The sequence below is a fragment of the Telmatherina bonti genome (assembly GCF_933228915.1).
Source record: "Telmatherina bonti genome assembly, chromosome: 8".
Lineage (NCBI taxonomy): Eukaryota > Metazoa > Chordata > Actinopteri > Atheriniformes > Telmatherinidae > Telmatherina > Telmatherina bonti.
The window spans coordinates 25857793-25885643 of NC_136626.1; the positions used below are offsets into that span (position 1 = coordinate 25857793).

Here is a 27851-nt window from a genome sequence, read left to right on the forward strand (position 1 = left end):
CTTGGAGTACCATCTGATTTTGTGTCCAACAAACAAGGAGAACTCCAAGGACTAACGCTCTGGATTGCCAATCCGTTTTCAACAAGATAGTCCACTTCCTTTTTAATCAGTTCCCGTTTTGCTGGGCTTACCCTATATGCATGCTGTTTGATAGGTTTTGGATTTGACAGAGTAATATCATGACACACAACATTGGTTTGGGAGGGTACATCACGAAAGAGATTTGGGAAGTCTGAGATGAGTTTCATGACATCCTCTTTCTGGCCAACAGGGAGATGGGACAAATACTGAGAAATATCAGATAAGATCTCTGTATTATGAAGCCTGACTCCATGTGGCAGAGCTTTGCACATCATCAAGCTGTCGCCTTGATCATCCACTACTGATATGGATGCTACAGGAGAGATGGTTTCAGCAACATCTGCTCTGGGCACCGCCTCAGTAGATTCTCGTGAGCAGTAAAGTTTCATCATGTTAATGTGACAAATCCTACTTTTTCGTCTGCGGTCAGGAGTTTGAATCACATAGTTGGTCTCACTGAGTTTCTTCTCAACAATGTACGGACCAGAAAATTTTGTTGACAGTGCAGAGCCGAGGACAGGTAAAAGGACTAAAACGTTATCACCTGCCTGAAATGATCGGGCAACTGCTTTTTTATCATAGCATTTCTTCATTTTTAGCTGGGAAGAGGCCAGAGCATGTTTTGCTAGAGAACAAGCTTTTTGAAGTCGTTCTCTCATTTTAACAACATACTCAGGAATATTTGTCACAGTCTTCTCCGGTACAAATAGCTGCTCTTTAAGAATCTTCAATGGACCCCTAACGTCATGTCCAAAAACAAGTTCTGCTGGACTAAAGCCGAGTGATTCTTGAACTGCCCCACGTGCAGCAAACAGTAAGAATGGAATACTGTCATCCCAGTCCTTCTCAGAGGACTGACAGTGCTTGCACAACATGGATTTCAAGGTCTGATGAAATCTCTCTAAAGCCCCTTGACTCTCAGGATGGTAAGAACTGGAAATAACATGATTAACGCCTAGTGTTTTAAGAACTTGAGCAAAGATTTTTGATGTAAAATTTGTCCCTTGGTCTGTTTGGATAACTTTTGGAATACCAAATGTTGAGAAAAACTTTACCAGAGCCTTGGTGATGACAGGTGCTGTTATTTTCCTTAGTGGGACAGCTTCTGGAAACCTAGTAGAAACACACGATGGTTAATAAGAATTGATTTCCCGATCTGGTTTTAGGCAATGGTCCCACACAGTCAACAATCACCCTCTCAAATGGTTCACCCATCACTGGTATGGGAGAGAGAGGAGCCGGAGGAATTGCTTGATTTGGTTTGCCTGCTACTTGGCAGATATGGCAAGTGCGGCAATGATAAGCAACATCTGATTTGAGACCTGGCCAGAAGAAATGTTTGAGGATTCTATCATAAGTTTTTGTGATCCCCATGTGTCCTGACCAAGGATGGTCATGAGCCAAAGTAAGCACCTGAGAACGGAAAACCTTGGGCACAACAACCTGATAAACGGCAGCCCACTCATCCTTTGGGTCCCCACCAGCCCAGCGTCGCATCAACAAACCATCATCAAGGATATAAGCCACTCTTTGGTCTTTAGCTTCAGCCCGAGAAAGAACAGAGGCATAGCATTTTGAAAGAGATGCATCCTTGTTTTGGGCTTCAAGAAACTCTCCTCTCGAAGCTGGGAGATTAACAATCCCTGAACTAGGAGATGCAGTTACATTCCCAGACTTTACCTCAGGCTGGCTGTCAGGCCTGTCTGTTTCGGGATCATGTGCGACCAGAAATGAGTCAGACAGATCAAGACCATATTTCTTGGTCTGAGCTCTTGTAACCACGCAATCTGGAAAAATCACAGGAAAGGTCTGTGGTCTTTCAGACTCTGAGCTCAAGATGGGTTTGTCCAACACCTCTGGGACAGGCACAACCAGTCCACCTGCTAGATCATTACCCAAAATAAGGTCCACACCTTTAATTGGCAAGACAGGAAGAACAGCAACTTTATAAAAGCCACTAACAAGGGCTGACCGTATGTGAATATGATGCAAGGGAGCAGAAACACATTTCATCCCAATACCCTGAACAACTGCACTCGAGTTACAGGAAGATGTCTGGGATAATGGTAAAATACCATTCCGAATAATGGACTGCGAGCCCCCTGTGTCTCTGAGTATGGTCACAAGCTGCTGACGGATTGGATCCCCATCTAACGAGACAAATCCCTGTGAAATGAAGGGCTTAAAACAGGAATCATGTTGAGTTTGCTCCAGGCCTGGCAGACTTACGCTCTCAATCAAACCCATGCCTTTTGGCTGCAGCGCAGTGGAAGAAGCCGATTTACGCCTTAAAGCAAGACAATCTGCAATGACATGGCCCCTTTTATGACAATCGAAGCACTCACGTGCCTCACGAGGGGGAGATGGAGGACCCTTGGCCTTTTCCACAGGAGAAAGTCTGGATTCTGGTCTCACGGAACGTGACACAGACATCTTATCAGAGTGAGAAGGCAAAAACACATTTTTATGGGTCAATATAAACTCATCAGCCATTATAGCTGCCTTTGACAATGAAGTCACCTTTTGCTCATTTAAAAAGACCACCATCTTTTCTGGCAATGCACTCTTAAAATCCTCCAAAAGGATTAACTGACGAAGTGATTCAAAATCACATTTAACATCACTAGCAGAACACCATTTGTCAAAAAGAACGCTTTTCTCTCTTGCAAACTCTACAAATGTTTGGTTTCCAGACTTTCTATGGTTCCTGAACTTTTGCCTATAAGCCTCTGGCACAAGTTCATAGGCACGCAAAATGGACTCCTTGAGAGTTTTATACTGTAAACTCTCTGCAACAGAAAGAGAGGACACAACTTCCTGTGCTTTACCGACTAACTTACATTGAAGCAAGATTGACCACATATCCTTGGGCCAGTCTAGTGCCGTAGCGATCCTTTCAAAGGCACTGAAGTAAGAGTCAACCTCTGTCTCACGAAAGGTTGGCACCAAGGCAATATTTCTACTGACATCAAATCCTCTTTTCTCAGGTAACACCTGTGAGGAGTTTAGAGATGCAGAGTCTGGACTGCTTTGAACTGATGCTTTTGCTAAGGAAAGTTTCATGGCTTCTACATCAAGCTGTTTTAATTTAATTTCTTTTTCAGCTTCTATTTCCAATCTGCGAATTTGCAGTCTTAGGTCAAATTCAGCTTTACGCTCTTTTGCCTTTTCCTCAGCCTCTAACCGGAGGCGAGCCAGACGAACCTGGAGCCTGGCATCCATGCTAGAACTATGGAGTTCAGGAGACACAGGCTCAAAACGGGGCAAAGTTCCAGGATTGGCTTTGAGCTCCAGCGGGTTTCCTGGAGTAACGGCCTGGGGAGCATCTTTGCTCTCCACCACAGGAGAATCAGGTTCTTTGGGTGAAGAAACACGGTCAGAAAAAACCCCAAAATCAGGAGGTGTGGCATCTACCAAAACCTTTAATTCTAAAAGGTTTAGTAAGAGTGCCTCCTTAATTTCCCTTTTGAGGCCATGTTTGGGCACAGAAATATCAAAATGCGCTGCAATACACAACAAATCATCCTTGCGGCATGCCTCAATCTTCTCCAAACTGGGATGGTCAATAAATTCCTGTAAGACAAAAACCATTGTTGAAAATATTCAGATGACCGATTCATCAGTAATATGACCTGTCCACTCTATGGTTGTCAACAGCTCCACGGAAAAAGGATCCCGGATGAGCCCCCACTTGTTACGGCCCCTGGGAGGGGTGCAACCCGACAACCACAGAGGAAGACAAGACCAATATAGAGGGTTGACACGTTTATTTACAGGTCTTGGATATGGCAGGATTGTGGAACCTGTGGGAGAGGATGGGACATTTAGGCTGTGCCAAAATCAAAGAAAACAATAAAACAAAACGAGGCCTAACTCAGACTGTATCTGTAAACCAAAATGAAAACCAAATAAACTCCTGTCTAACTGATCTAAAAACCAGATTGGCCAAAACATTTACAAGGGGTGGCAACAGCCTCTAGCCCTAGTGTGTCTATACATTGTTTTCTACATGTGGAAATGTAAAGGGCGCCCCAACTTACCTGGTCCTCATGCCCCCCCACATACCTGTTCCACCATGCCATTAACAGACACAAGCAAAAGAAGGAAGAGCCTGATGGCCTCCAGGTGCTGCTCTTTTAAAGGGTGATCTTTGATGCTGATTGGTGCATCTGAATTTCGAACCAGCCAATAGATCCCAGGCTAGGCAGATCTCCACTTCAGCTACTTAGAACCACCTGGAGATAACAGGGATGACAAGTTTGATGATGCACGTAACAACACGCATGATGTGAAGTTTGGTGTAAGAAAGTAACTTAAGCAGAGACCAATGCGATGAAGATGATGTAATAAGGTATGCCTGTAACACCACACCAGGGAAGCATCCTGTATTTCAAAACAGTACTTGCAAGCAGAAACAGCTACATAATTTACAAAATAATGGAGATAAAAATCTATATACCTTTTTAAAATGATTAAGTCAGTCAAGATGCATATTTTTAATCTTACAAGGATTGATTTCATTGATTGCATTCACCCTTTCTCTGAGCTTCAATTCTTTTTGATTCACTTCATCCATATTTTCCCAAATGTGGGATTCTTTGAGAAGGACTGATTGCAAAACCACTTCTTCCAACAGAAAAAAAACTTTCTCCATTTTGCACTGGATGAAATCCTCACAAAGAGATACTTTCAGCACATTTAATATTGAACAGAAAAAGTTGTATATATGTTCCTGTATGTTGCCAACAGGAAGCTTCCATGGCTTTGTAATGAAAGTAGTTGTGAACAGAGCATAATAAATTAATAGATATGGTTTTTATATCTGTGATTTCCTTTTTTTGTGCAAGAGTTCATACATTAGCTTTTCAAGAAAAGGAATAACCCTTGGCACTAATTGTTGCAATAGGTAGCATTCTTTTCCTTATTCAACTAATAGTTTTCACAATCAGTGAAAGACAAGGGGTTGTATGATACGATAAGGTGTAATTAAGCAGTCAGTGGGGAATCAGAAAAGGTTCAAATCAAGGAAACTTCAGCTCAGAAGGACAACAGGAAAAGCACATTTACAACCAAGAAAAAAGGCAAAAAAATTTCACATATCTTTTATCAAACACTGGATTTTACAGTGTTACTTTCAAAACAGTTATTTACTTTGTGGTTCCCTTTTTATAAGCTGAGAAAGTTCATGTTGCACCACAGACGATGCAAAACAACCATTTTGGGTAGTTAGGTCATCCCTATCGAAAGCCTCTTTTTTATATATCTTACTACTTAATTTATGAACTTTACTAGTTGTGATACAGTGGAAACCTTTAGAAAGAGTGAGGGAGTTTTGCATCTTTTCAACCCTTTATTCTAAACTAACATGTGAATTAATTGACATAAGGATGTCAGAAGCTAAATCTCTCTCAATTCCTCTGCATGAAGATTGCATAACTGCAGACGCATCATATCATACATATATATTTGGATAATCAAATGAATGTATTTTTCTCACATGTGAACATCATATTGAAACAAGAGGCAGTAATGTGTTGTGCATAAGGTGACACTCAATACCTTAACAGCTATTCTCTTTCTGCACATGCATTTAATGAAAGATTAAAAGTGGAATACTACATGAAATATTAAAGACTATTCTGTTGTTGATGATTTTCCCCCAAGTTATTATCCTGCTGTGTTCGTACACTACCTCTTGAATTGAATACAACCTATAAATTTTTGAGCTAAATCAGGGACTCACATTGGACTGGATCTGGTGGTAAGCAAACGGTGAACAGGTCAGAGGCAAAGAGTGTTCAGTATCAGCCCTGATGGTCTCACTTTCAGTGGTGCTGCGGCCGGTGAGCTAAGACAAGGCACCAGATAAGACGTATCGCAGCAAATCATCTGTGATGGCTCAGAAGAGGCTCAGCTTTCAGTTAATTCAAACCTTATTGTGTTACAGCACAGCAGCACAACAGCTAATTACCCCGGCCACTTCTGACACACTGACACAAATTTGCAGTCACAACGCACACACAAAGGTGCACATGAACATCCTTGTTTAACTATGATTGTGAAGACTCTCTATTGACTTAATGTGTAAGCCTCTCTGCACACATGATCCCAATGCATACAGGCATACATTGCACTCACTCATCTTACTGCACAGAGTGAGGCTTGTAATGAACCTTTGTGCTTTTGGTTTGCTTTGTGTGGGTAAGACAAAGGTCTTTAAAAAGACATGTGATACTGTATCTAATATGCAGGCTTTATAACTGTGTCGTGGCAAAACCGCTGTTTCTTCGCACCTTTGTATTTGCACAACCAGTGTACCGTGACCACCAGTGTTATGTAAGTCAATTAGCTCCATTATTCAAACTGGTCTTGTGGGGAATTGTAAAATGGTCACAAATAAGGAAAATGTTTAGTCGGATGGGTAGGATACAGCCAGCATGAATACAGGAAAATTATTCTTTGATATGATATTATATTGAAAAGTCTGTTTTAATAGATGCTTTCCTAATCCTAATCAATTCTAATGTTATATCTAACCTTGACTAAGTTTACACAAAATGTAAAACAGTGAGTTACAAGACAATTCAACATAAAGTTACCAAAATCAGAACTGCACTCATGCTTTGTTGTTCAGCTTGACAATAGCGTGTGTAGCTCCGTTTCCTCATCTCTCCAGCTCTGAAGTCTGGTCTTTGTTACTGTCTAACCTTTTAACCTTTCAAAACCTGAGATCTCCCAATTAGGAGACTTCATGAACAGATGGTACCAAACTGTGCCAAGATGACCATATTGGTTACCTCGTCTGATCGCTTTATGAAAAAAAAAAACAAACCTAATTTTGTTCTCCATCTCATCTACTTGGTCTAAGTAGAGATGTTCATACCCCCCACCCCCCAAAAAAAAATTCCTTACAAACCAAAACCGGTAAAGTTAGGTTCACTATCACTCATTTTTAATGAGATGTAATTAGTATTTTCACTTATTCTATTCTATTCTATTCTATTTATGACTTACACCTGAGAGTGAGAACAACACAAGGAACAAATCAAACAGTAGACAGTAGAGGAGTCCTGCTGGGTGCAGGTGCTGCCATGTAGTGCTAGAGGCATTTTTTTAAATTCTGTTCCCTACTTACAATAGTGCCTTTGTTAAAATATGATAAACTATTTATCCCACAATATCGTCTTTGGTCCAATTTATTCAGTTCTGAATTGTCGTGGAGAGCTTGACAAATCTCTCCTACTCAATATGTCAAATAGAAATGTGGAAATGTAAAGAGTTGAGTCTTTAGCTTGCTCCTAAAAGTAGATAAGGATCCTGAGGATCGGACAGTTTGGCAGATCATTGACCTGCCAGACAGGACTTAAAACAGTTAAATATTCATTCATTCATTCATTCATTCATTCATTCATTCATTCATTCATTCATTCATTCATTCATGCATTCATTCATTCATTCATTCATTCATTCATTCATTTTTTTAACTGCTTAGTCCAATTAAAGGCCGCGGAGAAGCTGGAGCCTTCTGGAGTTTATTCTGTGGTCATTGAAAAAGTAATTGTCACAAACATGGACATAAATAATGAGGAATAATTTAGAAAAATTCACATTAAATAACTTTTTTAAAGTATGATTTTCCAACTGAAAAGTAGGTTTCAGAGACCTGGCTGAGTGGACAAAATGACACATCTATGTAGAGCAACAAAAGTCAGGATTTACCCAAAAGTAGTTGTAATCTTAACATTTTACCAATGAGCATCTGCAATTTACTAACCCCTGAACCTGGTTTCCAGGGTGACGGCTAGTTTCCTCGCCAACGCGCTCAAAGAGCACGTTAACACCTTTGTTTGTGGAAGCAAAGAAAAAAATGAGGACAGTTTAGGGGGAAATAGGGAAAGAGATTAAAGCAAAAGTGGAGGCTGTATTGAAGAGCAGACAAAGGCAGGGAACAAAAGCCCCCAGACTTTGAACAGTTTTCTGCTCTACTGCCCCAATAAACTCTGACATCTACAAATTAACCACCTTTTCTGTAGCCATGTCACACAGGCACATCACAGCCACATAACAAAAAATAACTCTCAGTTCATATATCTGCTCTCATATTTTGTCCCACATACATTGTTAGATAAGTACAAATGAACAGACTGTGCCTGTTAATGACTGCTTCTAGATGGGATTTAAAGTTGAGTTTTCTCTTTTTCTTCTTATCTCTGCTAGAAAAAAGGACATGAAAACACATTTTTAGCAGATTTGTTTGTTGAAGAGCAAGACTTTCCAAAGACTATCATTTTCTACCTAAGACTTAAAAATAGTACTTTTGTGAAAACATCTTGTCTTTTTTTTATCCTGGCCACTCCTGTGTACTAATGATATGACATCAGACTCCTGGATAATTGGGAATTGTGTGCACTATGAGCCCACATTGCCACAGATGCTTTGATATGCAAAATACCGGGTTCTGCGATGCCAAGCTGCTAAATTAATTCTGTAGTCTGTGTAAAATTGCTCTGTCTAAGAAAATGTTCAATCTAATGAGAAAAGTACCGCACAGCAGGCAACTGGGAAGGTGCAGCCATTTTACAGCTGTGTTTATAAAGAAAAAAATGGCTTCGTTATTTAATCAATTTCTTTCATTATTATTGTTGTGTCTGTATGAGGTGTGTAACGGCTAAGAAATACATTTTGATATTATCTTCTCACCAAAGCTCATACAATTAAACATGAAACATTTAAACCAAACATCACATATCTTTTTATTTAAAAATTTGAATGAAAAAAAAAATACTGAGCTGAAGCTGTACAGTATAGTTGCGTCCAGTGAGAAGAACTATTTAATCAAACAGAGGATACACACAATAAGATCACAAACCACACAAGCAGCTATTATTGGCTGCTGAAAACGCATCCAACAGCAGTCGGATGAGTAGAGTTGCTCCTGTCGAGGTGGAAGTACAGATGAGTTGGTGGGTGAAAATAGATGAATTCTCTTGTGGCCATCCATTGGAGCGGATAAACATATTTTATCTGCCAAAAAGCATTATTTTAGTACTTCATCTAGTTTTTTTTTTCTTTTTCTCAGCCTCCTTTTTTAGGTGATTAACTTTGAGTTTATATGTTTTCTCTTCTCTTCGCACTGCTTCAACTTGACATCCTCGATCCAGACGCCCTCTCCATGAATATATTTAACTAAATCTGTGATCCTAACTGGAATTTCTTTTTGATTTCCCTTGGCTCTTATCTCCTTCTAAAATGTTCTCATGATGCAACATAGTTTTCTGAGGCAAATAATCATAAATTCTCACACATCATAGTACTACTAATCCTTGATGCTTATAAATGCATTCTTCTGTTTACAATTTACAATCCATACCATCCCTGTAGTGACTACATATGTTTTAGATGTGTGTGTGTCTTGAAGTGGGATGGAGAACTACACAGGCAAAAGACAAATTGGCATTGAGATGTTGATGTTTGTGTTCAAGATGTTTGTTATGTCCTGCCTAGACTGTTTGCTCAGGGCTCATCTGCACACTGTGCCGACTTGCCAATTAGGTCTACACATTTAGTCATTTACCCTGCTGATTTTTCAATTACACCTACCCTGTCACACACACACTAGTGGCTGTAATTAGGCTTGAACACCCTCTGCGACTCACAGATGTGCATACACTATATGCAATGCTGATAAGGTTATTACTCAAAATGTACAGCTGTCTAAAATTCACTCAGAAGTCGGGAAAAATGAAGGTGGAACGAAGAGTCTGGATGAAAAACGAAAGGAAATATTCTCCCATCTTCAAAGAGGCAGCGCCTTAAATATAATCAGTTGTAGGTGAAAACACATTTTAAAATCCTAAACTGAACTTTATTGTCATACGAAAAACCCATATAACCATGACGCCATTCTGGAAAATTGTGGCAGCAGATTTAAATAGTGTGTTCTCATTCATTAGAAACCTCAACCTGGTTTGTACTGATCCTGTTCATTTTTTAAATTTCATCAAATACTGAGCAAAAATCTTCTTCCCGCCTTCGGCTGTTTTGCAGGCATCAGGCATTTTAATTATTCAGTTTCCATGTCAGTGACAGAGATGTGCATCACAGCTGATTACTGGGTTGATGTCTGAAGAATCACAGTATTCATGAAGCTTTGACATGTGCAAGAAGCTTTTGTGTCTCTCTGAATCCAAGATTATTCATCAAAACATGACTTAATTAAATCTACAAGAATAGAGTAACATTATCGTTACTCCCCCCAGAAGGATTTTACATTCTAATAGAAATAATAAGCAAACAGAATAGAGATTAAACTGGCAGAAATAGCCAACAATCTGAGAGTGTGACTGAATCCAGTGAAAGAGCTTCTCTCCATTTTGCAGATCTGCTACAGCTGTTCGCAGCTTTCATTGGTGGAACCTCTGGATAGGCTCTGATTTAAATAATCATTACCCACACAGGTCTCACCTGTGAACCCAGCAACAAATGACATGGTGAAATACAGAAACACATTAGAAATCTGTCATCTCTACAGCTTAACATTTTAATCAGCCCTTTTGTCTTTATTTATTTTTCATTTGGTTCTCAGGGCTACTTAGTTCAGTCCTCAGAGGTCTGCAGTCCTGCAGGTTTTCAATATGTCCCTGCTCCAAAACACCTGATTCAAATTAAATGGATCCATAACACCTGACTCATTAATATGAGTCAGGTGTGTTGGATCAGATGAACATTGAAAACCTGCAGGACTTTGGACCTCATGGGGCTTTGTATAATGAAAATGAGCATCCCTGTCCTAAATTGTTCCCCTTTAGTCTGTATTCCTCTATATGTCCACCTGAGGGCTCTCTGCTCCCACGTAAACTATCAAATAAGCTTGAATGGATCTGCTTCTCAGCTTATGTGACAGCAATGAAATCTCCCGATCATGTCAGTTTTTATTTCATATTTGAATACTCTTGTTTTTATTCAATCATCTCCCTCTTATTGAAGTCTTTTTCCTCTCTTTGTCACACAATTGTGATAAAAAAAATTGAGATAAAATGACATTGAGATAAAACCCTTTAAAATAGATTAGTATGGTAGCATGCAAAAAAAAAAAAATAATAAAAAAATAAATCTTGCTTTAATCAAACTTTTAAATGTAATTATCAACAATATCTTTAGTGTGTGCTTCCCTCTTGTGGCTGGAGTTGTTATTGCAGGAAATTGCAACATTTTCGTGGGCTAAAAATGCAAAATACTCTTTTCTTCAAATGATGTCAGTTCATTAATGTAATGAAGTTTCTGTATCTTCTCAGTGAATAAATCTGTGTTTCCCTAGAGGAATCTACCTAAAGGACAGAGCAGAATATCATTTTTCTGATGCAACGGTTGTTCTCAAAGCTGCTTTGCAGGACTTCAGTGCCTGACTACTAGGCAGAGCATCAGGATGCACAATGATGAAAAGAAGAATTAATACAGGTTAATCTCAGGAGCAATATCCACTCACCGGTCATCAACATTTACTCGTGTCTTGCAATCATAATTTGGTATCAAGATATGCAGATTTCTGTTGTTTTTGAGATCTGAGGTATTTGGAGAATCTTCTGTTAAAATGGTGAAGTGGATGAGAGGTGGTGTTTTAAGGGGCGCAGCTGTGAATAAAAGAGTCAAATCAAGGAGAGATCTCACTGGCACTGTTTCAGCCTCTTCATTAGTCAGATTCATCATAATGAGTGTGTGTCCCTGCAGGACAGGGACACAAGGGGGTGGAGGAGATAGCTAGACAGATGCAGAAATAGACAGACAAACCTGATGTCATGTGTTCTCCTCCTTCACCCCCTTATGCTTTTCATCAGATCTGACAGGACATGGACCGGGTGTAAACAAGTTGTAAATTATCTCGAAGCGAGCGCCTGAATTCAGTTTCCTCATTCCTATCAATCGAACACTGCAGCACTGGAGGGCTTCACTCTCATAAAACATTGGTGAATGAGAACCCCTGACAGGTCCGCTCAGCCCTGCTCCACTCAACAGATGTGAAAGGAGCTGATAGGTTCTCCAGAGAGATAAAGAGCTTCAGAGGAGGAAGGGTGGGAGATAGAGGATGGGAGGTGAGGGGGGGTCAAGAAAAAGTCTTCACTTGGGTTTATGAGCTGACAGGGACGGTAAAGACAGTTTCTGCCACTGATTTATACTTTTTCTAATGATTGTGTTACAGTTGTATCACAAAAAGTACCCCTGGGTTCTAACTCTCATGCATCGCAATCACCATTTTTGGTTAGTGCATATGGCACATTTCTTTTATAACAAAGTCTCTTTTCCAATTTCGGAGTAGAACTTCAAAACTTTAAACGACTGAACATGTGCTTAAAAAGTTTACCATCCTCTACTAATAATAAAATGCCCACTTCTAAAGAACTGCTATGAAAACGCTAAATTTTTTTTTTTTTTTGCATAAATCTGTTTACATTACCCAAACTGGGTGGTGAAGTGTGTTCAAGCAAGTTTAATTCCAAAAATGTTTGATAAAATTCATTATGATCAGTGAAAACTTTGCTCCACCAAATGGTAGAGCAGCTAAGGTTAAAGTTATACGTGTCCTGGCAGGCTGTCGAAGGAGTCAGGCTTTTTGCTGATGTTGTGGACTTGTAACTCCTCAAGGGAAAGGCCTGAGTCACTTTCATTCATGTTTGCCAAAAAAGAGTACAACATAGAATGATCCAAGACAAACCTCTCGCATGTTTCATCTATCAACGATAAATGGATACGACCGTGTATCCTCATTTGGGGTTTTGGATTTACATCACCTCCCTGACTAAAACTCCCAAATCCAAAAATAACATAAATTGGATAAATTATTTTCTGAACCAATGTTTTGTCATCTCCTTAAGTAAATTTTTGTATTTGAACAAGAAAAACACTAAAAACATGCTTATTATAATACATATAATACAGCTTAGTTTTTCTTTTTACAGTAATTCAGAGTGAATGCAAAGTACAAAAGAACTGTGAAGTAATACAAAAATCAAATGACTGACTGACTGAATGAATAAATGAATGGATGAATGAATGAATGAATTATTTATTTGCAGCCCTTCAGATGTTCTGAAACAAAGAGAGGCAAATCACATCAGAAGTTTTACCCTGGCATGTGCAGCTCTGCATCTACCACACCAATGCAGTCATCTTGGACATTGTGTTGCAGAAGTGTGTGAGTGGCACAAACAAATATCCATCTATAATGTTATTGTGAACTCTAACATTGGTTGAACTTTATCCACCTCTTCAACATCCTGCATAAGTTCTTCTTTTTTGTAGTTAATTTGACATAAATCATAAAATACAGTGTTTCACATTCTCCAGGTAGGAAGGACTTAGACAACATCAGAGGAAGTGTGGAAAAGAAGTAAGACTGTACAAATTAAGGGGGAAAAAAAAGACATTTTCTACTGACAGTCTGATCAACTAATGAAAATGTAATCAGAAGTTGGCTTTCTCAATCAATATTTTAGGTGAGTTTCTCAGACCAGACTTTTGCAATTTGTGACATTTCCCAGGAAGGGAGCTTATCAAGAAAATGTCAAATCTTTCCTTTGTATTTTTATCTTTCGAAACACTTGACAAAGTTATTTCAGAGCATTTTAACAAACAACTCTTTCCGGTGAACCGTCTCCAAAACTGCTCAGGGAAATTTGTTGTTTAAAGAATGATTAAACTTTTTCCCCACTTCTGTGATGTATTAAATGCAGCACTACTGCAAATGTTGTAAGGCATCAGTGTGCATTTTTATTATTTTAGGAAGAGCAGTGTCTATGTAATGACGAAAGGAAGCAGTGTGGTTTATTTTAATCCTTATTTTGTCTGTGAACAGCATAAATATAGTAACTAATAGTAAAGAAAAGACTTTCTGTAGATTTGTCATTTAGATGATAACACTGAGTCAATAAGCTGTCAATGTAACTCCTTTATACCCGAGCTACTGTAAGGTAACATTTTTGCTTTCATCATAAATCTGTGATTATGACCGCATTGATCCATTTCCAGAAAATATTATACTGAGAAGATACAAAATACACTATAGTGAGAATAGTAAATAAAGAAAAATGTAATAAAGTGTACTGAAAACTGGTTTAACTTTCCTTAAGTGTCAGTATGTTCCTTTTTATGCATGGATTAATGAAACCACATCAAGTACCTGTGATTACACTTGTCACAATCAGAGGATCAAACCCTTTGCAACATAATCATAAGCAGATCTGCTACAAAGTTAAGGTATTAATAATTGACTTCCAGGCATATAGTGAAAATAAAACCAAGAAGAAGGCCTGACAGACAAAAGTAAAGCAACCCTCCCTCCAGATGCCGCCCCCAAACACAAAAACAAACAAAGAAACAAACAAAAAACTGAAATATTCTAAAACAGGTCAACCCAACAAGTCACTTGACACAAAAAGCTTAGAAACACTTTAGAAACATAAAGCTGCCAGTTAAATCTGCTCTGAATGATATAAGAATATTTGGATTCGGGGAAAGAGTTTTAACACTGAAATGGACTGAAAATCATCTTTATTAGTCCAAAGGAACATATCCACAAAATGCTGAATGCTTTCCAAGGCAGAAAACCGATGAGGTTCATGAAGTAAGCCCATGATTCCGGGGCTCATCAGCTGAGCGTTAACAGCCTTAATTATCAATCTATTACTGTTTGTTCTTTGCAATACCAGTATAGAAAAGGGAGTTTTGCAAAGTCAGGAGACTTTGAGGGAATACTGAGAGGAAAAATTGTGAGTGAAGGTCATTCCCAAATAGTAAATGAGAAAGTAGCTGGGAAGTGAAATATGAAAACCAAAATAGTGGGTTTTTTTTTAATTCTTTATTTTATGGAACAAAATAAAAATTACACATGAAATTTAATCATAAAAATTAATCATGAAACCATTTTAACCTATTTATATTTCTCATTAATATTTTTTTCTATGTGAAGCAATGATACAACTTTGTTCAATAAAAAATTTGGTGATGTTGAGCGTACCATCAGTTTCCGCTCGGATGGAAAGCACATTCAAATAGCCAGAAGCTTTAGGAGCCTTATCATTTTTATGGATACGGTTTACAAGGTGGTCCAATTTCCAGTTTTGTCAACTATATTTAAAACAGTATTTTAAAAGATGTCAAAAATAGAAAAATAGAGTGCAGGCTGGCATGTTTTCAACAGTGTTACTTCATATTAATGGGGGCAGCCATAGCTCAGGCGATAAAGAGGTCATCTAATCAATTGTAGTTAAGCAGGAAATGGAGCTGCACATTGTCCTCAATGTGCAGAAAAACATGTTTGTTAAATGCATAGAATTGTGCAGATTAAAAAGGCTCAAGACACACATGCTGTAATATTGTTGGTTTTTTTTTCAGTTTTGTTGACTGTTTAAGTAAAATAAATGGTTGTCTCATAAATGTTTATCCATAACAATTTAAAAGAAAACAACACTTTAGCAGTAAAGCTGTTCCAAAAAAAAATCTTTAGGATGTTTTCACCTTTGTTGGTCAGCTACTGAAATTTTAGAAATTAAAATTTTTAACCATAGAAAAAAGTGCAATTTTTTTTTTTTCTAAAATAACAAACCTATACAGCAGTAAGTGGTTAGTTTTAACCATTTTTTCTATTTTTTATGCTGAAGACCAATCTCACTGAAGTAGCTGGGATGTAGACCTATCTTTGATGATTGGTGTTGAGAACTTACTGCGTTTCATAAACAAGCATGCAGAAACATTTTATACAACACAATGGTCAACCATAGTCTATTGCCCAATAAAGGATAAATGCTCTGTAAACTTTTTCCCAGTTATGTTTTGTTTTAGATTCTTTCAGCACCAACTTAATAAATATTTAAGTAAATATCATCCAACAGGTTACATTCTGCTGTAAAAAAACATTTTATTTTAAAAAAGACTAATTACAAATTTATTATAAAGACACCACCTACCTAGTTGAAGTCCTCAGCAATCCTTTATCTTGCATCTCAAGCAGCAAGGCTGGAGGAAATTTCCCATGATGATGAGGAGCTCTTCCCTCACCTCCATCTCCAAGGGTTATCTTTATGTTTAAGTGGCCATAAAACTCCTACAGCCAAGCAACTTCAACCAGTTATACTTTTGCTTTCCAGTCTTATTGTGGTGCATCTGCTGAGAGATAAGTGTAGAGTACCTCAGCCTCCTGCACTCATCGGTCTTCTCTGCCATTCTCTAATGGTGCAATCAGCTCAATGAGACTTGAGTGATGCTGACCAACGCATAAGGTCCAAAGTCGCCTGAGATAGCATGATATTGTCTAAGGTTTACAGCCATTCTTCAGTTAAATGCACCTTGTTGTGCCACCAGGAGTTCGGATTCGGGGTGACTGTGGTCTTACAGGACGTGTTTTAAAGTTGCTGGTGTTAAGCAGTGTGAGTACATGAAATCTTCTGAACGATGCGATGAAATAAGAAACACAGGCCAACAATGACAACTTAGACATGAATGTCTGAGTGGTTTATTAGGATAAGAAAGTTGACACAGAGCAAAGTCTCCATGCGGAGTGACAGGCAGAGCTCAGGACATCGTGGAGAATGATGAACAACTGCTGGAGCGTGTATGTCTGTAAGAGTGTGTGTGTTTTCAGTGTGTGTATGTGTTAACTGTGCAGTTGTCAGAGGGTGCATGCAAAGTGTTGTTTTGTTGCGTGACAAATGACAGACACAAGCACACACACTTGCATGTACTGTACAAATTCACACGTCGCTACTTCTGTACACACACAGAAGCTGTGTTGTCATGCAGCTACTGCACTGAAATTACATGTAAGCATTAAGGTTATGTACACGTAGCAGAGCCATGTGTCGCGTCTGATGACAACCTGCCCCAAGGCCCCGTGTGCTGACTGGGGGCTAGCCTCTGGTGAGAGCCACAGGAGAGCAGGGTCCTTCACAGTAGCAGGAGACTCCAGTCTGCATTTTCTAGTCTTCAGGGTTTAATTCACTCTTCTTGCTCTTTCTATCGGATTCTGTGTCCAAACGGGACACAGCACTTCGGTGCTCACAGTACTGCTTCATAATAACAATAATCATGATAGTCAACAGGTTCAACTTCATTGTCATCAAATTCAGCACACCAGAGAATTGAAATTGAAATCATACACATCAATATTCCACATAAATCTTAAACCAAACATCTACCACAAAAACAAACAATAGAAAAAAACAAGTATGACAAAAAATGAGCAGTTCTGACTAAATACATCTATAACTTTACAAAAATGCAAATGTTGATCTGAAGCTTCTTTTTTTTTGTGCTTATTCCTCTCATACATTAGGGTGGAGGGGAGCAGTTTCATGTCACAACTTCCCTGCGAGTTGATGAATTCAGCACAAGTTAGTCCCATTTTCTGGACTGTTTGTAGGGCATAGAGTGCATATAAGTACAGTGGAGCACTGTGGGGTAACATGGCAGTTTATTGGCTGGGGGCACGCACTTCAGGGTCACACGGCACAAACAACCCCACCAAAACATAAAGGCATGGTCTGTTCAGCGAGCGGCACAGACACAACATCATAAAAAAAAAATCATAGTGGGTCACAGAGGCCGGGTGGGAATTTTGTACATGTGTACAACAATACATGCGAGACACAGATAGAGATGAAGAACATGTGTTTTTGTGCGTGCATGCAGGACTGGAGGCAATATATGCTACATTTAACCAAAAAAACAAAAAAAAAACCTCCAAACAAAATCACTTCCAAGCAGGGGGAAAGCAATTTACCGCATGAGAGGCTCCGGAAATGTCTAAAAAAAAAAACTGTTCGGCAATAAGGATTTGATGTGAATTAAAGCGGGGGGTTACTTTGATTTCTGTTTCTGACTCATTAAGTTAACCTTTTACAGCGACGTACACAACACAGCCCTTGCTTTCCTTTATAAGGCTTAGTGTGAGACTGTTCACAGGAAAAGAGGATTGAAAAAAGAAGTGGACGAAGTGCAGCTGTTAAAGGAGGAGGAACGGGAATGACATGAAGGATGTAAAGAAGAGGGAGGATGATGGCCTCAATAAACACAATTGCTTCCAGGAGGTCACAACTGAATTTTTTAGCTGCCTTGTAATGTTGAACTAAGGTAATGAAATTATGCAGTCAGTGAGATAACATCATGATATGCAGTACCTTTACTTGAACCAGTCAGAGCCCGCCTATATGAGCCCCGTTTCTGTTCTTAATTCAATTATGTTACCAATTGGTTAAATGGCCTGATTTGTGTGCAACCATGCATGTGTGTGTATGTCTATCTTTGTGTGCGGCTGTTGTTTAGCAAAGGGTCAAAAAGAGCTGCTTGAACGAGTGGATCTCTCAGGCTGATGTGTCTGTAGTAATCTTCTCAGGGGCACATCAGGCCATTAGACGGCCAGGCATGTACTTTGCCTAATCAAGCATGTTTAGTGAAACACCAGAGGAGATGCGGAGCGAAGACATGGCTGGGTGGGTACGCAGGCCAAGATAGAGAAAATCACACACACAAGCACACAGAAACACGCAGCAGTCAGGCCATGACAAAGATGGGGGCAACAGGATAGAGATGAGGGGGTTTAGCTTGTGGAGCGCTCCATATCTTCAATACTAATGACCTGTTTCAGGGTGGAATGTGTAAAGAATACACTGTACTAACGTGGCGAGACAGTAATGCAGTAACATCACGTTCGCCTGCGTGACCTCCTCCTCTGTCCTTGCTTTTATAAATCTCTTTCACTGGCTTGTCTCATATATCATCGCTAGCACTGGCTGTAAGTTTGGTGGGGCTTTGTGTTAAGCCTCAGCAGAAATGTGCAACATTGTACTGAAAATTGTCAGCTGGTATCGGATATCTTGTCAGTGTTTTACAGATATTTGCATTTTTTCTATCAGAGTAAAGATTTACACCTAAATTTTGACAGTGGCAATGTCTTGTATAGCAACCTGTGTGCAACTGGCAGCTTGAGATCAATCTTTATTCTCGGGCCGGTGCAGAGCCAGTTCTATCTTTTTAAAAACTGACCTGCATGCAGAAAGCTTTGGAAATCAAACTTCAGATGACATTAACATGATAGCAGTTGGGATTGGCTTTCCAGAAAGCAGCTTCTTCCTGTTGGTTCTCATGGAGGTATTTTACTTTTACTTCACAGCTTTGTTTAGGCAGTTTTATTAGAAAAATTCATGAAACTGATTCTGAATACTACGGTTTGTAATGTTACCTCTGAGCAAAAAAGGCTTAAATGTCAAACTTACTGCGTGGATCAAAGCTTTCTATGTCAAGTTTGTATATTGTCAGAAAGATAATATTATATACAGGTTTTTGTAGATCTTTACCACCATTCACACACAAAAAATCCTTTAAAATCAACCAAATTTCAGGTTTCTTGCTTAGAAATAGTTTTTCTGACCATGGTGAAGAGTGTTATGAAAACAGTTTTACAGGAAAGAGAAGCAATGGAGAATACAGCTCAAAATTAGCAGCTAATTAACATGATTATACCAGTAGCTGATCTGCTTGTAGTATTTCTATCTATTTTTTGCACAATATTCTACACTGCACAAACACAGAAGGACAAATCTTGAAATGTTGCAAAAGATTTCATTAGTTTAGTAGATGTATAAAGAATTGTGTATTGATAAAAGGTGAACTTGAACCATTGCAGTCAGATGATTATGTACGGCAAATCCAAGAACCAGAAGTGCACAAAGGGCAATTATCTGAACTCTAAAACCATCCCTTGGCTGTGTTATTAGTTATTTTAAAAGTCTCACTTTACATCATCCAAAGTGGTCCTTGTTGCCAAGTTTTTCATCCTGCTAATTTATTTATTTTTATTCATGACAACCTTCTACTTTTACAGTTCTGCCTGGAGAACTGGCACCGTTTATTGCTTATCTTGACAAACTGACCCCTAATAATTGCCTAAGAGTAGAGCACTGAAGTGGGCTTAAATTAACTTCTTTTTTTTTGGCAGATTTTTTAATATCGTGGTTAAAATGCACACCATATTTGGGTGGAAAGCCAACACTTCAAGTATGAAAATGTTTACTATGACTGCTTCAATTAGGAGAAAAGGTGTTGTGGATAAATGTCTACAGTGTTTCTTCAGCATATTGACAGTCTGTATGATATGAGATGAAAACCAGCTTCTTCATTTGAACTGCACATTGTGTACAGTATAATAGTTTATGTATAGCATGTACCGCTCCCACCCGAGGATCCGACACTGTTGTCATGCATTTTTCAGTGGTACACGCTGACGGAGAAAAGAAGGCGGCTGAATAGAGAAGAAGTGTGAGAATAAGAGCAAAACTGATCAAAGCTGCTTTTTTGCACTCAATACGAGTAACTTATTCACTTATGCCAGTCCTGAGAGACTCTCTCCTTCACACACACACAAAAACACACCTTTAATAATCCATTACCGGGATGAACTTAAGCTAAGCATATCTACATCTGAATCAAGAATGGATGGGAGCAGACAAAAACAGAAAACATCAAAAGATCAGACAACGAAATGAAAGAGAAACTCCACACCCAAGTATACCCATGCCCATCTGTTTTCTTTATCCCGCTTTTGTTGGGAAACACACTGAAAGAGAGAAAAGGGATGAAGCCACCAGGGATGACCATTGTGACAGTTATCTGTGCCCCAACACTGGCCTCAACCCCAGCTCTAGCCCTGAGCTCCTCCCTGTTCTAGTCAACCGGGGATTTGCCAGAGATGAGGAACCACAAGAGATGCCCAAGCCTGGTTGGTGTATCTTTCTTGATGGGATGGAGCTGCTATCTTCCTCATTGATATTCTGTAAGGTTGTGGTGGCGGGCTAGGTCTCTGACTCTTAATGCTTATTTGTTGCCGCAGTCTCCTCCTGCTCCCAGGGCACAAAGAGGCCCAGTGTCGGGCAGAGCAGGCTGAATGGAGCTCCCAAGCGGCCGAGCCTCACAGCCTCAGCCAGACAGCCAGAGCTCACATTCCCTTCTTCAAATGCACTGCGGAGCCCAGGGAGGGCTTGGGTCAGGTCAGACAGACCCAGGCATACGGAGAGGTGGCGAGGGAGAGAAGAATGGAAGGGCGATACTGTTCCTGTTCCCAGAGCTTTGCTTTATCTGACTTCTCTAAGCTTCACTTAACTTTACTGATAAGCTTAATATTATAAAAATATCTAATTAAATTGGCTTAATCTTCATTGTCATATGTTTTCTTGTTAATTATTGCTTTCTTTGACTTCATCATGGCTCTGTACAGGGTGAGCCTGAGCCCTCACTAGCCACTGGTCAATAATTACAACCTTTGATTGGTAAACACACGGAGCTTCAAGTAGACACGTAATAAAATCACCTTTCTTCGGTATAAACATTGTTTTCACCAATTTCATTATATAGCCACACTTCACAGTTAAAACAGGACGCTGGTTGGGGTTGTTGTGGTCACACACACACATTCGTACATATACACAGCATGATTGTTCGAGTCACTGCCTTCTGGCACAGCTACAACAGTTCTGTCCCACCTGAAATCCAAAGTAAAGCACGTTGTTGTCCACTGGATGCCACTGGCAGAAGAAAGCAAACAAGAAACTCAATTTCACTCCCAAAGATCCATGATGTCAAAACACTGAACAAAATGGTGAAGGGAGACCTTTCACTTTTGGCGCTGCAAGCAAAATATTTATTTATTTATTTATTTTTTAATCTTCACATTGTCCTTTTAAAGTAGGTTCCTCTTTTGTTTGCACTCCTCTCGTCATCTGTCTGTGTGTCTCTTGGTGTCAAAGATATGATCTGTGGGTGGCCCCGCTGACAGAGCAGAGGGGTACACTGCAGATTATGAGCAGAGAAACATCTCTGATATGAGAGTTTATTCCTCTTTTTTAAACTCTCTCTTTGTTTCTTTTGTCGCCGTCTCTCTCTTTAGTCAGCTGAATGACGTCAGAACATTGAATGACAGAGAGGACAGACAGGGTAAGGTTGGACCGGGACAGTTAAGTCTGACAGGTTGATTTAATCCAGTGTTCTGGTGGTGGGAATGGGTTTGAGAGAGTGCTTGGTCTCAAAGCTCACTTATGCTGTCTCACTGGCCATTGGGGGTGCGCTCTCCCATGTTCTTCCCCAGAAAATGGCTGATGTCAGCCAGGTCTCCCAGTCCTCGAGGCCCATGCATGTCTGGCCTGATGAGGCCCTGGCGCTGAGGGTGATAAGTCACGCCATTGTTGCTATTGTAGTTGAGTGCCTCGTGACTCCAACGAGGCTCCCCGTAGTCCATGTGTGGAGTTGGAGCAGAAACCACCCTTCGTCGGTCAGGCGAGTCCTGTGGCGTGGCAGGGTAGATGTACTCTCCTGCTGAATTCCTCAGGGTGCCGGTGGGACGACTGCCAACATGCTCCCCCCTTTGAGTGGCAAGAATCAGGTAACGCTGGCGATCGGTATGTGGGGGCAGCACAACTTCTCCTGGGTCCTCTATCCGGACCATACCCCCGCCACCTCCACCACCATGCAAGAACTTGGAGCTCAAGTAGATGACAGCATTGTTCGGACAGGGAGTCCCCACAGAAGTGAGGAAGGTCTGGCTCTGGTCCCACTCGGTGTCTGGGAGACGCATAGCCCGTTTTTGCTGTAGCGGAGTTTGCTCCGGAGTAGGAAGCAAGCCTGGGTCCATTTCTCCCTTGGGCCAACCGTTGGGTGTCACAAAGGGGTTGTCTGCCTGGGAACGTCGTCTCTCACCTCCGCTTGTTCTCGTTACACTCATTACCGACCCACTGCGACCCTGCCCAAGCATGCTCTGCTCCTTGTCACTTTTGCGTCGAACGCCATTGGCTCCAGAACCACGAGAGTGGCGGTGGCGATGACTCATGATCCAGCAGACGGTTAGACCGGAGAGGATCGCGCCTGTTGAGAAGGCTGAAACAGCGGACACCACCAGCAGGTTTACAGACACAAGGCCATCAGGCTCCTCCATGAAACTCTCTTGGAGCAGCATTCCTGCACAGGGAAAGATACAATCATAAAAAGAAAGAAGGTCATCAGTCAACTGGTGGAACCATTTTAATGGCATAAGTATTTCCTGCATTAAACACGTGGGAGTTAACAAACGACCAAACAAAGTGACCTATTTTCTCGTCTCTGTGGGTGGGAATGGGTATATGCTTTTCAGCCAAGGTAGCTCCGTTAATTGCTTTCATTACGTAAAGTGGATGGTGATTTTAATAGCTATAATAACTGTCTTCCTGACTAATAATAGCTCTTAACCATAGCATGTTTCACAACATTAGTTTTACAGGGAGAGCAGCCAAGTCTGGCGTTAATGGTGAGTAATAATCAAATGTTTTCATGCCATTAAATTCTGTCCCATTTTACAGAATACAGCTGAAGTGAGTGCATCCCTGTGCAATATCACTTAAATATAAAATAGTTAAAAAATGCATCCTCTCGCAATAATTGCACTATTTGTATGTTGATAAGTAGATCATTTCCTCTTCTGAACAACAAAAGGCAGATGATACTGAAAATAATGGCTTCAAAGGAGAACGTTACTGCAGCATTAGTGAAAACACCAGTGATTGCGAACACCCTGTTACTACTTAAACAAACTCAAGAGATTCCTAATTAGCCTAGCTCCCTGGAAATTAGTATAAATGAACTCTGAACAGCATAACATTGTCAGTTCTGTGTCTATGTGCTCTTTGCTCGTCTCTGTCAAGGCTTACTCTGCAAAAGGAATGCAAAGGGTTTAATGATTAAGATTCTTATTCTGATCTATGCATTCACAAAGATTAGAACTTTAGCAGATGGACAATGATAAACAGAAATCTTTTGAAGAACAGCAAAATGACTTGAAAATGGTAATATCTGCACAAGGTAGCTGAAAAACAAACAGGTAAGTGCATCAGACTTGACATGGGGGATCATTGGTAGATATGAGTCACGTCATCTTAAACAGTGTGAAAGGCTCTGCATATAATTCATCAATAGAAAAAATTGACAACAAGTTAATCAGAAAATTGAGGATTCAATTATCCAAAATCATAAAAAGAAACCTGATGCACAGCATTTGGTCAGAAAAAGATCCAGATAAATTCCAGCTGGTCACATGTTTGACCTGCTGGCTAGTACTACCACAATGAATGGACAGTCCTAACAGTGAAGCACAGAGTACAAAATGTTACTGGAATTTCATGGATTGAGCCTGTGGATATACCAAAATAAAGGCTGCCAATATTTTCTTTTTACAGATAATTGACAGATGATGAATATTCATGCATGGCAATAATCCAAAGCTCTTTACTTATGCAAATATGAATCAAAGCCAAAACCATTCTATACCTTGTTTAGATAATAAATACATCCTTAAGATATTCTGAGAAATAGGAGTAAAGTGCAAAACTATATGTGACAGCATTAAAAAAAAATCTACAGGGGATTTTAAAGAGTAAGAACAAACAAATCGTCTTGTAAAAAACATATTAACAAGTCCTATTAATATAGTATCATTGAATTTCAGCAAAAAAATACTGTATGCCAGTACTACTTCGAACAAAAACAGTAGTGTTACCTTGAGACCTTTGAGGATGTATACCTTTAGGTTTAGACTTTTTGTTTTAAGTAAATGCATTGATTGGGTTTTGCGTAAAACACTCATATACATATCACATCTTTTCTGCAAATTTTTACACATAAAGCACCATCTATGGAAATAAAGGACATCATATTTGCAGACGAAATGACATTGTATTTTTAATTTCTCTTTGCAAAGTATATAAACAAATGATTAAAGGACTAAATAAAGCAAGACCATAACATGGGCTGCCATGGATCAATTAGGAAAATGCCAGAAGAAAAGTCGTTTTTGCTGCTGGAGCTCCTGGGACCATCATCAATGAATACAATGAAATTGTGCCCAAGATAAAGGATGAAGAAAAGAGGAGTGTGTTCCAGAAAGAGAGAGAGGAAAAAAAGAGATGGAGAGTTGCCCAAAGCAAACTTAAGCATTTGGGGCCTTAGACAAACAGTTGTAATAGTTGTTAAATTATAACACAGATAGTGGCAGAGGGAGTCTGTCTCCACTAGGACAGCAAAATAAATCCTTTTTCACAGAGAATAAATGGATGTCATTAATAGACATTGGGAGGCACTTACTCACTAACGACAAAGCAAGGAATCAGGGCAAAGAATGTGGGGGGCGGGGGGGGGACGACGACGACTGAACACCAGGGAGAGGTCTGCAGAATGTTTTGTGAATAAACACAATTTTATTATCTAACAAATTTTATTTCTATAGGGAAAAGGGAGGCTGTGTTGATACCCGTACTCCAGTAGTTTAGCTAGTAATTAATGTCACCTGCAGTTGTGCACAGTAAAGCATTACACTACACATTAACGTTAAATGGAAGAATGGCACATTAAACCCTTTGAAATACAGTTTTACTGCTGTGCTGTGCCAGAGGTGATCCTCAACATGTTTCAAGGGTAATATTTAGTAACAGGAAGCTCCGACTTAAATATGATAATGGTTTATTACAAAGCAAAAAAACTGTAATTAGACAAATACGCAACAGGTGTAACAACAGCCTGAAGAGAAAGCCTTAATCAGAAGAAGTGATTAAAGAAAGGTAAACATTTCCCTTCAAGCAATTTACTGTCATTACCAAAGCAGCACTGTGATATACAGTAGCTTAGCCTAGCATAAAAAAAACACAGCTGCATCCTGCGGGCTGAGACACTTAACTCTCTTTCCAAACAACCTAAAAGGAAAAAAAAAAATCAATGTTTCATTAGTGGAACAGATAATAAACCCTAACAAGTACATAGTGGACTTGCTGGCTCTGACACTAGGGAGCTTTTCAGCCTCAAAAATTCCAATCACTCGTTTTATAGTCTTTCTATGTAGTGAATAAGTCATTTCACACGCAGTTTTTTTTATTTTTATTTAATGCTCTACAAACAGCAAACCTGTGGCACCCATCACCACAAATGTCTTGTATATCTGACCTGCTGGTGTTTTAATGCTACATAACTATCATTCCACCTCAGGACCTTCATTGCTACATTGAAATTGCTGCATTGAAATAGTGTCTGAAATGCATCAGTAAGTTCATAAACACTGCTTGGTATCACACAACACACATTGTGAGAATGTAGACACCCTTAGTCTGCATCCTCAGTGATATGTTTTTGCTTTTAAACCAAAATTATCTGCATGCAGACTAGAATATCTGAATAGTTTTCATCTATTGGCGCAAACACAACTGGAACATATCTAACTGAATTCAACCCAATTCCTACAAAGTTAGGATGCTGAAATAAATGAATAAAATATATATAAAAAACAAAATGCAATGATGACATTCCAATTAAATATAAACGTGACTGCCATCAAGGAAGTTATGTGTTTGTCTGCCTGTTTGTTTGTTAGCCATGTGGAAAACTACTGGCTGGATTCTTGTCATTTTCTTTCTCCAGAATGGGTCTTGCTCCAACTTAGATTTCATTACATTTTGGGTGTGATCCAAATCATAATCTGGATAGATTTTTTTAAAAGTATTCTTTAAAATTGTCAGATATGACTATTTTTTAGAATCTATGCATAAAACTTCAAAATAAATTGTCATGGTGCTTGGCCAAAAAAAAAAAAAAAAAAAAAAAATTAAAAGGAAAAATATTGGTCCAATATAGAAAAACACAACTCATCACTTCAGACAACCACTTACTCATGGTGTTTAAACCTCATCTGGAATCAGAAGCATTTCTAAATGTCGATTTTAGGGGTCGGTAAAAGTGTTAATTAAACAGATCGTTATGGAAAATTAAATTGAATTATATAGTATGAATGCAGAAAATTAGATGAAGATTTTTCTGCACGCTGAACTCACTCAGTTTTAAATAATAAACTTAAAATGTTGGCAGACTATTACCATCGGTCTGCTCAAATCTTGCATTTGCTTTATTTTTACTTAGCACAAGAAAGGACAGAAAAATGGCTCTTATGTCATTTACCCCGCCCTCCCAAAAACAAAGAATAGAAAAAAAACGGTGAGATGAAGAATTAAAAAACAAACAAGCAAACAAAAAGTATTCAGTCAATCAATTTGCAGTAAACCTGGATATTTGTATCAAATAAAATTATGCTCCACGCAACATTCTTGTTTAGAGATTGATATAAGTACTCGGCTCTTTTTCTCCACAGCAGTTGTCTCACAGCAGGATCGCTCACTAAACGTCAAGCTAACAATGAGCAGAAATTTATTAAAGCACTTATCCATCCTCATTTACACTTTACAGCGCAGACAAAAGATGTTTGACAGTATCAGTGCAGGTCCATACTCTCTACAAGTTTTCCGTTTCCATTGATTAAGACCTGCCATTAATAAACTGGCTATGTTGGTAAATCAATGCCCTTTTCAGCACTAATTAGTCTTTTATCTCCAATCCAATAAGCTCAGAGAGACACATTGACAGAGGCTGTAGTTACAGCATGTTTTTTAGGCGACAGGTCATTTCACCTAAGCTCACCAATAGATGCATTATTCTGAATCCTGTTGTTCACATTTTTCATTTACAGAAGTGGATTTAAACAGAACTGTTTCTTTGGGGGACCTCACATCCTATCCTGCCCCATATCCCCACCACCCGCTGTATAACCATTGCTACTGAACACTAACAGAAAATTATGAGCTGTTTTCACTTTTCTTTCATGTGACCCAAGTTATGCATTTTAAATGGTTTACTTAAAAACCAGTTCAGGCTCTGTTTACCTTTTCCTT

At 39.3% G+C, this 27851-nt stretch overlaps 1 protein-coding gene across 1 annotated transcript in view; it reads right to left on the reverse strand.

Annotated features, from left to right (window-relative positions):
• Nucleotides 1-16588: 16588 nt before the first annotated feature.
• Nucleotides 16589-27851, reverse strand: part of sema6bb (sema domain, transmembrane domain (TM), and cytoplasmic domain, (semaphorin) 6Bb) — a 52528-nt gene continuing 41265 nt past the window's right edge. The window contains exon 11 of the mRNA XM_079245425.1: nucleotides 16589-23073. Coding sequence (XP_079101551.1) covers nucleotides 22166-23073 — 908 coding nt within the window. The 3' untranslated portion in view covers nucleotides 16589-22165. The remainder of the gene's footprint in view (nucleotides 23074-27851) is intronic.